Consider the following 15,785-nt stretch of genomic DNA (forward strand, 5'->3'; position numbering starts at 1 on the left):
TGTAAAAACATATCCTTGATCCTGCCTGATTCTACTCCTTTGTGTTGCGCAAAAAGTTGTAAACAGAGTGAATGTGAGATAATCTAGTGCATCTCCTATTATCCTATTAGCACACAAAAAATATGTATTTCAAATGATTTTGCTCAGGGGGTAAAAACAGCTACTCAAGAAAGGATTCCTAACTGATAAAGAAATACAGTTCCTGTTCATTGGAACAATGTGATATTGTTTCTCTCTAAGGTACAGAGTAAACTTTTTTTTTAAGGCAAACTTTTCTCCTAATCGTAACTGCAGACAAATAACAGGCAACCTTACAACAAATAAATGCCATTAAAATATTTTATGCAGAATTAATTATTTAAATAAAAAATACAGCAGTACAGTAGCAAGACCATTAAAATCATTAAAAAAATTTGAACAGTGTCAAACAAAGCAGAATAATAATAATTACAATTTGAAACAAGGAATATATATTTTAAGATAATTTTATATGTAAGTAGAACCCCAACTAACATGGCAAACAAAACAGATAAATATGCAAAGTTACTTGATCTGGGTTCAGAATCTTGGTCTCTCTGGCAGAAAAAGTGCCTGTAGTCCCCTTCTGACATTTAGTATTTCCTCATCTTGCTAAGAGGAAAGACAAACAGAGCATTCAAATACACTAGCAACATCTTTAGGGGTTCAGTATTAGTCAGATTTTAAAAGCAGCACTTACAGACAACTTAAATATCACAATAGTGGAAATGGTAAATGTGGGTCACATTCTGTCAAGTCAAATGTCAATTCAACTCACCATTTCCTTGAAGAGTCTGTCCTGAACTGACTTCATATCTTTCTTCATCATGCACATCTGGAAAAAAGGTTGACAGAGCACATTTAAGCAAATTTAAAGTGCCACACAGTAGAGAAAACAGAAAACAGGCTTGAACACATCTTGTCATATTGCTAATGTGGGATTGCTATCCTATCATTTAAAACTGAGGTCGACAAAAAAGCCTGAGTCAAATAGTGCACATTGATGGACATACAAGGTTAAGGAAAGTTTTTATGGGTTAGTTGTTTTTCTTTCACTACTTGCTGTACATGTTCTAAATGGAATTGTTTCAACTATGATCAAAATAAATTAGGCTAAAGTTCATATAAAGTAAGAAGCTAACATTTGGATTAAGTGGGGAGTGGTGTTTGGATGAAGTTGGGGGAAAAAGTTCATATTATTTAGGGTGCCAATGCTTCTTAGCCTCCTAATTCATTAAATTGGATGAAGTAATGGACTAGGGTTTGGATGGAGTAGGGTGCTAAAGGTAGGATAACACAGCTATGTTGCAATTTGGGCTAATGCTACGATGAAATCCACACCTGAGAGGTGAAGATCCTCTCCTCATATTCCAGGGTGTGAAACACATTGGTGTGGCATGTGCTCTTGAGTCTCAGCAGTCTGAGCAGGGAAAAGAAAGAGGAAGAGAGAAGAGGTCAAGTGCATAGAAGACAGGAAGTAAAGTGTGTACAAGAGTGTTAGTGGTATTTTTATATATATATATATATATATATATATATATATAACTTTGTGCAAAATAAATGTTGTAGTCTTGACAGCTTTTTAACGCTAAACATTTTCAAAACAATTGGCTAGCCAAACCATGTAAAACAAAGTTTGGTTGGTGACTGTCGCATGAATGGTTGAAGAAAGTTATTAAATGGGTCAATTAACGCATTGTAAGGTTCAAGAAATATTGTATTAGGGAGATTTAAAGATAATTATGCCAAACATGTTGGAAAATTCTTCAGAGGTTATGCCTTTCAAGAATAGATTTACATTTGAAATTACATTTATGTTAGAAATATATAAACATGAATAAATTATCCTATAGAAGTAACTGAAAATATGCTATTAATTTATTAATTATAATGTACATTTAAATCAAATTTGACACAAGCAATTAAGAAGGGACATTTTCTAAGAACTTTGACCCCAGTATAAGTGAGTTTGACATATCGTTAATCTCTTTCATAAAAGTAATATGAAACATGCTATTACCACATCTTGTTGAAACAGTTCTTTGGAACCTGAACTTTGACTTCAATGACAACTGAAATGTTTGCATTTCTAATCACGGTTATATCTTCCTAAACTAAAACAATTATTCAACACATGATTAGGTCATTTCTGAAAATGGGGATGACAAAAGGCTGGATTAAAATGTTTGCAGTGTGACTGTAACAAAACCTCAAAATCAAAACCAGAATTTTCACTCCTCAAATATGAAGGATAAAGAACAAATACATGGGCCCAAACATAGGTGCCATGCATGTACACAATCACAAACACACCACTCTCTCACCTTTGGGTCTCTTTCTCCTGGTAGGAGCGGAAAGCCAGAGACTGCTTCCTCCAGTATGTCTGAGGAAAGGTAAAATAATAACACTGACCACATTTACATATTCAACTGGAAGGAAACCAATCACAAAGAAATGTGTTACTTAGAATATGATATAAAACAGGATTGACAGGGACGCCCCTTTTCTAAGTTAATCAACTAGGTTGACTTACCATTTTAAAAGGATTACATAGTATCTATATTGTAAAACCTTTGGTCAGGTTTCAGCACATACATGCAACAAGTTGAGAGCATCTGCTGGCTACAATTTCAATGTAATTCAAGACATCCTACTGTTAGTTCTTTTTCCATGTCCATCAGAGTGGTGTTGTCCTCTTCCAACATGTTGATCTCATTCAGTAGAATATCTTTGAACTGCTCCAACTTCTGAGACCTACACACAAAGACAGGGAGTGGAGGGAAAGGGATGGGAAGAAACAGAAATAGATTGCCTGGCCACTGTCTGTAGCAGAGAGAGCATGACGTGCTGGCATAGAGCCATGATGACTTCCATCAAAGGTCACATTCCAGTGGTGTCCACAAATCGAGACGTCAGCTTTGTAGCAGGATGGCTAAAAGGGATGTTTGGACTAGGGCTGGGAGTCATTCGATATGGATAAATATCACGATCTACAAAGGGCTCTACACTGGCAATTTTTACAAGAAACACGTGCTCCTAAACTGAAATATATAGGCTCACGCTAATACATTTAGGGGCAAATAAAATTGTTGAGGTAGAGTTTTATTGTCTGCTGAAGTACTGACAAGTGTGCTGGCAATTAACCACAACAATTATGGACAATAGCAGAAAGCTGAAAACATACTAGAAATAAATGTGTATTGAAGGGGACTCCAGCCTTTTTGGGTATTAGAACAATAAAAAAAAAGAAAACGTGAGACACCTTTTGCTTTTAAAAAGGCACATTCTTCTCTCCCCCTTTTCCATACAGTAGGCCCTTATTTGACAACAGAAAGTACTGCCCTACGTTTTCTGTCATTATTCCTATATAAACTACTCTAAAGGGGGCCCTATAAATTACCTTTCACATTTTCCTAAATGTAGTTTTCTCAGTAATTTTTTAGGACTCTAATCTACAAACATTTGTGTAAAAACTAAATTTCCTTCCATTTGAAAGATCACATAAGAATAAAAAAAAATGTTGGTCTGGAAAATTGTAAAAGCAGGACTCAGGAAGTAAGTTTGAGGTTAAAAGTGCATTTGGCACATTAGCCATCAGGGTTAACTATGATTCTAATATCAGCAACCCCGTGGTTGCCAGAGCGCTGAGTAGAATATACTACTTGTGGCACTAACTGACCTGTAGCTTTGAACTTGCACACTGACAGAGGAGACATGCTGCATGACAGTCTTCAGAGACTGCTTGGAGTACAGCTCCATCCGCCTTGAGCGATTCTGAGGTAAGCAGAGAAAATTACATTTTGCCCAAAGAAACCAAAATCCTCTACAGACACAATGTCTGTATGAATGGGTACAACCTGGAGTTTTCTCTGGAGCTCAGAACTGAACTGACGACACATGGAGCCCATGTCGTGAGGTGGGAGACCCAGATCACCCTCTACTTCCCCCTCGGCCTCCACATCTACAATGGCTTCCCAGCTGGACGATGTTACTGTGTGGGATGACACCATCCCATCTGGAGACATGTGCATGACAAGGGACAGTACACAGTCAAAGACAGGAGCATACTCACACCTAAAGCTAATGTAGGCCATAGAGACCCATCTCACACACCCATCTCACACTGCATGCTTCTATTCCAAGCTTCAACTTGTTTCACTACTGATTCAAATTAGCTTTTTATGAAACTCTTCAGTTGTTCAGCAGACCCAAGGGAGAGGTGCAGGTGACCTCATTATCCTAAGGTCTTTTAGATAGCTGTACATTTAGTTATATATATTATATTTAAGTTCCCTATACAATTCTATGACTGTTACTCATTCAGGAATCTAGAAAAGGCACAGGTACTAATCCAAGTCAGTAAAAATCCAGGTCGGTATTAAACCAGGTAAGTAATAATCCAGTACTAATTGTCATTATATCTGTTGCTCCAGATAGGATTGCGTGCTCAGTGTCTAAAATGTCAAATGTACCTGTGTCACAAGCACTCTTGCTGCTCTGAATGTGATGATATCGTTCCTTGGGTGCACGGGAGACACCTTCCTTTGTGTCCCGTCCTCTCTTTCCCTCATCGTCTTCTTCTTTCTCGTCTTCAGAGCTGTTCTGTTCCTTCCCGTCTCGGGCCTGAACTTGGAGGTTGGAAAAGGAAAAACAGAAACAAAATATAAAATATAAAATTATAAAAAACTGATTAGGAAACAAGAACTGGTTCTATAAACACATTTACAATCTGTGAACTACATATTTGAAAATCTATGTTGTTTCTTTTTAACATTATCCTCACCAGGTTTAAACAGTTTCCTAGGCTTCATCTTGGCAGCTTTTGACCCTATCATTCTGCCCCTCCCCTCTTCTTCCACCATCTCTGACTTCTCCCCCTCTGTGTTAGTGGGAGTGGGGCAAGATTTGAGGTGCTTGCGGCCAGTAAAGGGACCTGTGAGAGGGAGAACCAACCAACTGAACCAGACTACAGCAGAAATACTACATTAGAAAACCAACTGAGACTCTACATCAGAGTGTTTTCCTTCAGGGGGATACATTTGTGGTCTTTTACCTGATAGGTGAAAGCTATGTGGTTCCAGCTTATGACCTTCCTCAGAATATGGGGTTTTCTAGGGGGAAACACAGTCATTAGTTAACCCCATGATCATCAAGAGTGCCCTGTTTAGTGAACAGGGTGCAACACAACTGTTATTTCCTGGTTATGCCAGGCTCCAGGCACGGAAGACACAGTGAAAGTGTGCACCCTACAAGTCTGTTTTCAAGACTCGCATTAAAAGGGGAAAATTCTTCAGTATTGTTGTTGCAATTCTTCAGTATTGTTGTTTTGGCTCTGGATTTTGAATGATAAAATTAGAATGTATCGATGTTGGATGAACCGTTTAAAAAGAACAGCAATAATTGAACCACACAATAAGCAGAAGTCTTTGGATAATTGGCTTCACAACTGTCACTTGTTAGGCAGGTGTGTTGGTTTGTATCATTAGTGATGCGCAAGTGTTGTAAATGCCTAGTCATGATTCTAGGTGTCAATGCAGGTCAAGCTGGTCATCATGATGCAGATAAATATGAATAAATTTAGATCTAAGCGTGGGGAAAAAGTAACTGGCAAACCAACTTATCTGTGAAATAAGGTAAAGGGGTGTTGTTTTGGGTAAATATGGCTGCCTTGTCTTCATTGATGATGTGACTGATGACAGTAGCAGTAGGATTAGTTTTTAAGTGTACAGAAACACAGTCTGTTTAGATGAAGCCAAATGCATTAAAACAAACTGGATGGCATTTCACCTTGCTGCAGAACAATAACCCCTGCTAAAGCAACCAAAGAGTTCATGTAGAATGTTTGTAACTGGCCAAATCAATCCTTTTTGAGCATTTATTTCATTTGCTGAGGGCAAAACTGAAGGAAAAATGCACCAAAACAAGCATCAACTGAATATGGCTATAGTACAGGCCTGGCAGAGCATCACCAGGGAAGACACCATGGGTCTAATGATGTCTAAGGGTCACAGGCTTTGGGCAGTCATTAAATGCAAAGGATTTCCAACCAAGGCTGATGCTTGGCAATGTGGCTGGATTAACTTCACTGACTTCAGTGTCACTGGACCCCCCGTCTCAGACCCAAGGTTTTAAGCTGCTATATTAATGTGCCCGGGGGAGTAGGGTAAGTTCTCCTTCTCCACTGAAAAACTTTATAAACCTAAGGAATCCACTCTCTATTTTCTTGTCTCCTGCTCGGTTCAAAATTAGGAGGACATGAGGTCTTGGCCCACACCTCCCGGCTCTAAAGACTCGTTGCTACCACTGTCCAAAGTCCACCTGGCTGTGTTGCAGACCAAGGCAATACCTGACGATTCCAGCTGACAGTCTGATAACCTCCCGCACCCCCTCCTCGTGGTTGTCCCTCTTGTCATGCTTCTGACCTGGTTTTATAGACTCTGGACACAACCCAAATGCATTTACTAATTATTACAACCTGTACTCTTAAAATGCTCACCCAGCACAGCCAGAAGAGGTCTGGTCACCCCTCACAGCCTAAATTTCGGCCCCTCTTAGGGAGTTTTTCCTAGCCACTGTGCTTCAACATTGTTGTTGCATGCTCCTTGGGGTTTCAGGCTGGGTGTTTTGTAAAAGCACTTTGTGACATCTGCTGATGTAAAAAGGGCTTTATAAATACATTTGATTGATTGATTAATTGAAGTACTAAATAACTTTATTTAAGATTGTTAATTCATCCCATAAAGTTTAGTTCCCTAAAATCAGGGAAAAAAATCTTTCCTATATGGTTTACTGTTTACTGATGTAAATACCCTCAATTTAAAGCTGACAGTCTGCACTGTAAATGCTTCATTGTAGTTTCATTTTATATCCAGTGTGCTGAAGAGCCAATAAAACTAAACTAGTATTACAAATACTTATGGACTGCAGTCCAACCTCACTGAAGAACTAGACACAGCTACATGGAATATGGGTAATCTAAGGGGATGTTTTGTCACAGCAAAAAAGCAAAACTTAAAATCCCTGAATTGATTGATACATTGCATGTATAATTCAATCAATATTAGTAACAGCTTCCCAATTTATACTTTCTGCCAAGATAAGGAAAAACCAGTCTGTGGGTGTATACTGACCTTATGAGTAACTCACAATACAGTCCCTGAATACAGTCCCTGAAAGTACCTGAATCGATCGTTAGGGTCACGTAACAATTATTCTCTTAAATATATGAGATTCATGGTATTACAGGATATATATTGTTGTGCGAAGGCTGAAAAGTGGATAAATATTACTGAGAGACAAAAAATTGAATGTCTGAGAGGGGAATCAAACCGGGGTCAAGATATTGAAGGTAAGGGATGATGCTGGTAGTCAGTCCACCGCCGTCTAGTCTCCAAATGCAATTATTATCCCAGCCATAAACTTTTTACTGAAATAACGTGGGCAACAGAACATTCATTAACGGAACTCTTGTATAAAGATTACTGTAGATGGTCGTCCATGCAATAACAGTTGAATAGCTAACCACTACACTATGTGAACTACAGGAAATCGAAAGCATTTGTGAATCTCAAATTGCATACTACAAGTACGTACTTGGCGGACGATGGTGAAGTATGTACTGTTTGGTTACAGAAAGCTAGTATGCCAGAATTGGGACCTATTAAGACATACTACCTCATCAGAAACTTGCGTATAGACATTAGATAATTTTGTCACCCATTAACATCACGCAAAGTTTGAATATTTAGCTAGACACCATTAATCATTGTGTTAAACAGACTAACGTTTCTTATTAAGTTTACTTTCACCACAAATAGCATCTATGAACTGTATGGCTTTTATTAGCCAGTAATAGGGCTACTAGTATTTACTTACTAATTGGAATAGTCATAAGAATTTAGCAATTGCTAGCTAGACTGAAGGTGAACTTAACACTGCCAAAGCTATTTCATTTCATGGCACAAGGTTAGTTTTTCTTTCATTTGTGAATGACACTGATACAATTACTGTCAATATAGGTGACGATAACTGACTTTTTCATCAAGAGAAAAGATGAGAAAATCGTGGAAACCCCTCTTCTTTTACTGGACAAGGGGTTGTGGTCTATATTACCCCAAAAAGCATGCATAGATGCGTACTTAAAAAATCCACCAGAAAAAAAATCCACCAGTTGCAATATAACCATAAATTGTATTATTTTAAGCTTACTATAACTTAGATATTGAAGCTTGTAGCCAGCAAAGTTTTTGTCTATCCTGAACAAATTCTTAAGCATACTTCTGTCGGTGGTGTGGTTCGAACACCAGTCACCCACATGGCAGTCCACGTCTCTAACCACTATGCTATTAAACAAGGAGTAGTCAGTCAGGTCAGTCAAAAAAGCCAAAAAAAAGCTGGGTGGTCACCTGAAAGTGTGAAAAACTAGCTTCTGTCAGTAAGAGTGAACGTGTTGATATACAGTGGGGCAAAAAAGTATTTAGTCAGTTTTTCCCACTTAAAAAGATGAGGCCTGTAATTTTCATCATAGGTACACTTCAACTATGAGAGACTTGAGAAGATGAATTTTTTATGAATTTATTGGTAAATTCCTCGGTAAAATAAGTATTTGGTCACCTACAAACAAGCAAGATTTCTGGCTCTCACAGACCTGTAACGTCTTCTTTAAGATGCTTCTCTGTCCTCCACTCGTTACCTGTATTAATGGCACCTGTTTGGACTTGTTATCAGTATAAAAGACACCTGTCCACAACCTCAAACAGTCACACTCCAAACTCCACTATGGCCAAGGCCAAAGAGCTGTCAAAGAAACAAAATTGTAGACCTGCACCAGGCTGGGAAGACTGAATCTGCAATAGGTAAGCAGCTTGGTGTGAAGAAATCAACTGTGGTAGCAATTATAAGAAAATGGAAGGCATACAAGACCACTGATAATCTCCCTCGATCCGGGGGTCCAAAAGTAAGAAAGGCTACCATCAGTAACACACTACGCTGCCAGGGACTCAAATCCTGCAGTGCCAGACGTGTCCCCCTGCAGTGCCAGACGGGCCTGGCTTAAGCAGGGGGACACGTCTGGCACTGCAGGATTTGAGTCCCTGGCGGCGTAGTGTGTTACTGATGGTGGCCTTTGTTACTTTGGTCCCAGCTCTCTGCAGGTCATTCACTAGGTCCCCCCGTGTGGTTCTGGGATTTTTGCTCACCGTGTGATCATTTTGACCCCACAGGGTGAGATCTTGCGTGGAGCCTCGGATCGAGGGAGATTATCAGTAGTCTTGTATGTCTTCCATATTTTTTTTCCTACAATATGATTTTCTGGATTTTTATTCTCATTTTGTCTCTCATAGTTGAAGTGTACCTATGATGAAAATTACAGGCCTCTCTCATCTTTTTATGTGGGAGAACTTGCACAATTGGTGGCTGACTAAATACTTTTTTGCCCCACTGTAAACTTAGATAGCTTCTAGCTTGCACGAAAAAGAAAAACTTCAGATTAGGGAGAAATTTCATTTAAATTATACTTTTAACAAGTATAGCAGGGCTGCTAGTGAGTTAGTGTTTAATACAATAACATTTAGCCAGGCCAATGGGGGAAATAGGGCTGGCAGGGCAAGCTATACAGGATAAAAGCATTTATTTTGGATGGCATAAACACTTGGATGGCAGAAGCACCTTTTGGAGATCAGCCATAATGATGACATTCATTGTCACTGTCATGACTAATCTATTAACACCTAAATAGTAGCTTTTGCAAAAAATTATAGAAATACTATGGAAATATTTAATAAACATTTAGCGGTGCAGTTGGGACCTGCCATAACAAAATTATGAAATGCTAAAGATGCAATGGACGTAGAGTGAGGGTGAATTGTTACCCTAAAATCCATTTAAAATGGAGAACCGCGAATGAAATATCTTGTCAGTCTAGAACAAGGCTCTATCTGTTACCGGTCCTTAGTATCCATACCTCCACTGCGGCAGAGAGGGCTGCTGGGTTGATCACCTCCACTCGGGTTGATGACATCACTGACTTGGAAGAGGACTGGCTCAACGTCACCCGGGAGACCTTGTTAAAGGAGGCAGGTTGGCCCAGCTGGACAGGGAAGTCAAAATGGGGGGAAAATGTATTCATCTCCCCTGGAGAGGGAAGTGGTGCAAAAAGAGGGGAAGGCAACACCGACTTCTGCAGGGCTGTGGAAGTCAAGAGGGGCTGGGAGGAAGGGGAGCCCACTTGCGACTGGGTTGGGGAGACAGTGAGCTTAATAGGGCTCAGCTTGGGATGGGAAAGAGAGGGGAAAGTGAGTTGGGGAAGAGACAGATGGAAAGGGCAGAGATAGGGAGAGATTAATAGGACTAAGGGAGGCCATTGGGGATCTGAGCCAGTATTAGGGATGAATACACCCTTGTGTGCTTCAGAAAGTATTCAGACCACCTCACATTTCGTTATGTAGTAGACTTAATTTATAATTGATTCAAAAAATGTATAACCAATTGACAAACAATATCCTCTAATGACAAAGCAAAAACAACAAATTCACTGAAAATATAATAATTTAAATATCTCATATACATTAGTATTCAAACCCTTTGCCATGTTTATATACATTCCCACACTTCACAGTGCATGTCAGAGGATAAACCAAGCTATTAAGTCCAAGGAACTCCTTTAGGACCTTTGAATAGCGTTGAGGCAAAGATCTGGTTAAGATGAAAAAAAAATCCTTCTTAAAGCACTGCGACTTCCAAGAAGCTCAGTGAGCTTCATCATCGTGAAATGGAAGAAGATTGGAACAACCAAGAGTCTTCCTAGATCTGGCCATCGGGGCAAACTATGTAACTGGGCAAGAAGGGCCTTGGTCAGGGAAGTGACCAAGAATCCAATCTGCTGAGATGAGAGAACCTGTCAGAAGGACAGGAAGCCACTCCTGAGTAAAGTTTATATGATGTGCTGTCAAACAGCACTTAAAGGACTATGAAAGTGTGAGGAAAATATAATCAGATCTGATGAGACCAAATGGAAGTCTGGCAAAAACAAGGTATTGCTCATCACTTGGCCAATACCATCTCTGCGGTGAAGCATGGTGAAGGAAGTATCATCCTAAGGGGATTCTTCTGAGTGGCAGGGACTGGGAGAATGGTCCAAATGGAGGAAAGGCAAAATACAGAAGTTCCTATTCCAAAGTGCATAGGACCTCAAACTCGGATTAAAGATTCATCTTTCAGCACGACAACAACCCAAAGGACTGGCTTCGGGACAAGTCTGTGAATGTCTTTGAGTGGCCAGGCCAAAGCCTAGACTTGAACTGCATTGAAAATATGTGACTAGAAGTGTTTTTGCTTAGTCATTATATGGTACTCTACATTGATGGCATTTTTTAAATTATTATTATTTAGAAATTCTCTGGGCTGTATGTTACCTCTAAAGCACTGTGCCGCTGGGTGCGGAAGACAGGAGTCTTGCAAGTGGGAGTGAGGGATAGTAGAATGGGAGCCTTAGCACTGCTGTGGATGCTCTTCCTTCCTGGGGCACTGTAGAAGGAGGAGGTCTGGAAGCCCCCGCTGCTGCAAGGGGGGTTGGGGGGCAGCTCCAGGGGTGTAGAGGGGATGCAGACAGGGGAGGTGGTCGGGGAACCCAGCGGGCTGAGGGGTGACTGGGGTAAGGCCACCGATGAGCTCTCTGGTGCAGCTATGAGGAGACCAAAACAAACCACAGATGCTCAGACTGCTGTCCTCAGTGGTTAAGGTCAATACCACAGAGATACAATTACTCATATCTACTTACACAAGGGTTTCTCAATCCTTGTCCTTGGGACCCAAAGGGGTTGTTTTTACCCAGGCACTCACACACTTGATTGAAATGAAAGACTTGATGATAGGTTGATTAGTGTGTAACAGGTAGGGCAATGTTTGAACCAGGTGTGTGCGTGCTAGGGCAAAAACTAAAACATGCACCGTTTTGGGTCCCCAGGACCGGAAAGCACTGACTTGCACTAAAGAGGCATCTTGCATAAAATGGGTACTCGTGCTATATAAGTCTGGTCACAGATATTTTCTAGTTGGAAAATGCCTGACTGAATATTGTCATATACTCACCTAAAGGATTATTAGGAACACCATACTAATACTGTGTTTGACCCCCTTTCGCCTTCAGAACTGCCTTAATTCTACGTGGCATTGATTCAACAAGGTGCTGAAAGCATTCTTCAGAAATGTTGGCCCATATTGATAGGACAGCATCTTGCAGTTGATGGAGATTTATGGAATGCACATCCAGGGCACGAAGCTCCCGTTCCACCACATCCCAAAGATGCTCTATTGGGTTGAGATCTGGTGACTGTGGGGGCCATTTCAGTAAAGTGAACTCATTGTCATGTTCAAGAAACCAATTTGAAATGATTCAAGCTTTGTGACATGGTGCATTATCCTGCTGGAAGTAGCTATCAGAGGATGGGTACATGGGGGTCATAAAGGGATGGACATGGTCAGAAACAATGCTCAGGTAGGCCGTGGCATTTAAACGATGCCCATTGGCACTAAGGGGCCTAAAGTGTGCCAAGAAAACATCCCCCACACCATTACACCACCACCACCAGCCTGCACAATGGTAACAAGGCATGATGGATCCATGTTCCCATTCTGTTACGCCAAATTCTGACTCTACCATCTGAATGTCTCAACAGAAATCGAGACTCATCAGACCAGGCAACATTCTTCCAGTCTTCAACTGTCCAATTTTGGTGAGCTCGTGCAAATTGTAGCCTCTTTTTCCTATTTGTAGTGGAGATGAGTGGTACCCGGTGGGGTCTTCTGCTGTTGTAGCCCATCCGCCTCAAGGTTGTGCGTGTTGTGGCTTCACAAATGCTTTGCTGCATACCTTGGTTGCAACGAGTGGTTATTTCAGTCAAAGTTGCTCTTCTATCAACTTGGAATCAGTCGGCCCATTCTCCTCTGACCTCTAGCATCAACAAAGCATTTTCGCCAACAGGATTGCCGCCTACTGGATGTTTTTCCCTTTTCACACCATTCTTTGTAAACCCTAGAAATGTGCGGGAAAATCCCAGTAACTGAGCAGATTATGAAATACTCAGACCGGCCCGTCTGGCACCAACAACCATGCCACACTCAAAATTGCTTAAATCACCTTTCTTTCCCATTCTGACATTCAGTTTGGAGTTCAGGAGATTGTCTTGACAAGGACCACACCCCTAAATGCATTGAAGCAACTGCCATGTAATTGGTTGATTAGATTATTGCATTAATGAGAAATTGAACAGGTGTTCCTAATAATCCTTTAGGTGAGTGTATATCTGCTAAGTAGCAAACCCCCACCTTACAATCAAAGCAATTCTAAACTGTCCAAAAAGATCACTCCCCAATTTAAACTCATTCCCTGCCATTTTATACATTTTGCTATGTCTTACGTTAGGTGTTCAAAAAACATAACCTTACTGATTCTTCCACATTAAACAGGTTCCCAATACTGGTCACAAAGCCCTCCCAACAGCACCAACGGTTTGGTTGTAGCCCCGAATAAACATATTTTTTGGCAAGAAGTTTGCTGATGTCAGCAGTTCTGTTCTTATAATGTAAAGAAATAAAAGTTAATCAACACTTTAAGCCAAACAAAGAAATTCTATTGTACAACCTACAAAATGCCCATTGCATACAAGGAAACACACAGCTTTTTCTTACCTCTCATCCTCTCAAGGCTGGGAGGGGAAGGAACAAATGAAGTTAGCTTGGAGGTCCAAGACGACTTCTTTGGTACCCTCATCTGTACCACGGAGGGGGCGTTTCTCAACGTTTTCACCTCTACAGCCTCTAGACACCCCTTATCTGCTGCTCTGTCCGAGTATCCCTGATTTATTTAATACTGTTGTTATTTTAATTCCTTATTTTAAACAGCACTACATGGCAAGGGGAAAATGACAACTCATAAAACTTTTAGAGATGCATGTCTTAGATTATTTAAATTATACATTATTTAATTGTTCTATATATTTCTGGGGATAAATCCTACTGCACTCATGAGAAATAAGGAGATGATCACAAGTTAGAGGGAATGGGTAGGACCTTAGGAGATTCTGTCTCTGACTGGCAGGTGCTATTGGACTCCATGATGTTCTTGATGGCGCTGTCCGTTTTCTTCATCAACCCTGCAACCTTCTTACAAACGTTCTTGCTCTTTTCTGCTGGTCCAATGCACCTCTTCTGTAGGGGGAAAACAATACCATAAGACATACAGTTAGGTCCAGAAATATTTGGACACTGACACAATTTAATTTACATAATATTGGGTATGTACGCCACCACAATGCATTTTAAATTCAACAACTGAGATGCAATTGAAATGCAGACTTTAAGGGGTTGAACAAAAATATTGTATGAAATGTTGATGAATTGCAACCATTTTCATACACAGTCCCCTTATATCAAAGACTCTAATGTAATTGGACAAATAAACATAATCATAAATAAAATGTTAATTTTTAATACTTTGTATAGAATCCCTTGAATGCAATGACTGCTTGAAGTCTGGAACGCATGGACAACACCAAACGATTGGTTTCCTCCTTTGTGATGCTTTGCCAGGCCTTTACTGCAGCTGTCTTCAGCTGTTGTTAGTTCGTGGGTTTTTCTGCCTTAGGTTTTGTCTTCAGCAAGTGAAATGCATGCTCGATCGGGTTGAGATCAGGTGACTCACTCGGCCATGGCAGAATATTCCACTTCTTTGCCTCAAAAAACACCTGGGTTGCTCTTGCAGGATGTTTTGGGATGTTTTGGGTTCAACTTTGCTGAATTTTGCTGAATCTGAGCATACAATATATCCCTGTACACTTCAGAATTCATCCGGCTGCTTCTGTCACATCATCAAAAAACACAAGTGACCCAGTGCCATTGGATGCCATGCATGCCCATGCCATCTCACTGCCTCCACCGTGTTTTACAGATGATGTATGCTTCGGATCATGAGCCGTTCCAAGACTTCTCCATACTTTTTTCTTCCCATCATCCTGGTACAGGTTGATCTTAGTTTCATCTGTCCAAAGAATGCTGTTCCAGAACTGGGCTGGCATTTTTAGATGTTTTTTGGCAAAATCTGGACTTTCTATTCTTGAGGCTTACGTTTGCACCTTGTGGTGAACCCTTTGTATTTGCTCTCGTGAAGTCTTCTCTTTATGGTAGACTTGGATAATTACATGCCTAACTCCTGGAGAGTGTTTTTCCCTTGGCTGGATGTTGTGAAGGGGTTTTTCTCTACCATGGAAAAGATCCTACGATGATCCACCACTGTTGTCTTCCATGGACGTCCAGGTCTTTTTGTGTTGCAGAGCTCCCCAGTGTGTTGATTTTCTTAGAATGTACCAAACTGTTGATTTGGTTCACAGCAACAGCTGCCAAAAGTGAATGCCACACCTGGAATCAATTCCAGACCTTTTACCTACTTAATTGATGACGAAATAACGAAGGAATAGCCCACACCTGTCCAAGAAACAGCTTCTGAGTCTATTGTCCAATTACATTTGGTCCCTTGAAAAAGAAGGAGCTACATAATTCCTATTAAAGCTGAGACTGCATTTTAAACACATATTCATTAACTGTAAAGGTGTTCTGCTAGATTAACTAAATAGTATACACTGAACAAAATTATAAACACAACACTTTTGTGAGCTTCGACTGGATCCCGAGGGAGGCTGGAGATATTGAGTCCGAGTGGACCATGTTCTCCACCGCCATTGTCGAAGCGGCCGTTCGGAGCTGTGGACGTAAGG

The 15,785-nt window shown here is 40.5% G+C and overlaps 1 protein-coding gene across 1 annotated transcript in view; it reads right to left on the bottom strand.

Moving 5' to 3' along the window:
- Window positions 1-469: 469 nt before the first annotated feature.
- The window catches only part of sycp2 (synaptonemal complex protein 2), a 50,767-nt gene continuing 35,451 nt past the window's right edge, over window positions 470-15,785 (bottom strand). The window contains exons 32-45 of the mRNA XM_020051437.3: window positions 14,086-14,223; window positions 13,705-13,870; window positions 11,430-11,698; window positions 9,980-10,285; window positions 5,072-5,129; window positions 4,802-4,951; window positions 4,491-4,646; window positions 3,876-4,033; window positions 3,698-3,792; window positions 2,673-2,772; window positions 2,343-2,401; window positions 1,360-1,438; window positions 797-853; window positions 470-630 (exon numbers count right to left, since the gene is read on the bottom strand). Of these exons, the coding sequence (XP_019906996.3) occupies window positions 559-630; window positions 797-853; window positions 1,360-1,438; window positions 2,343-2,401; window positions 2,673-2,772; window positions 3,698-3,792; window positions 3,876-4,033; window positions 4,491-4,646; window positions 4,802-4,951; window positions 5,072-5,129; window positions 9,980-10,285; window positions 11,430-11,698; window positions 13,705-13,870; window positions 14,086-14,223 (1,863 nt within the window). The 3' untranslated portion in view covers window positions 470-558. The remainder of the gene's footprint in view (window positions 631-796; window positions 854-1,359; window positions 1,439-2,342; window positions 2,402-2,672; window positions 2,773-3,697; window positions 3,793-3,875; window positions 4,034-4,490; window positions 4,647-4,801; window positions 4,952-5,071; window positions 5,130-9,979; window positions 10,286-11,429; window positions 11,699-13,704; window positions 13,871-14,085; window positions 14,224-15,785) is intronic.

The sequence above is a fragment of the Esox lucius genome, chromosome 12 (assembly GCF_011004845.1).
Source record: "Esox lucius isolate fEsoLuc1 chromosome 12, fEsoLuc1.pri, whole genome shotgun sequence".
NCBI lineage: Eukaryota > Metazoa > Chordata > Actinopteri > Esociformes > Esocidae > Esox > Esox lucius.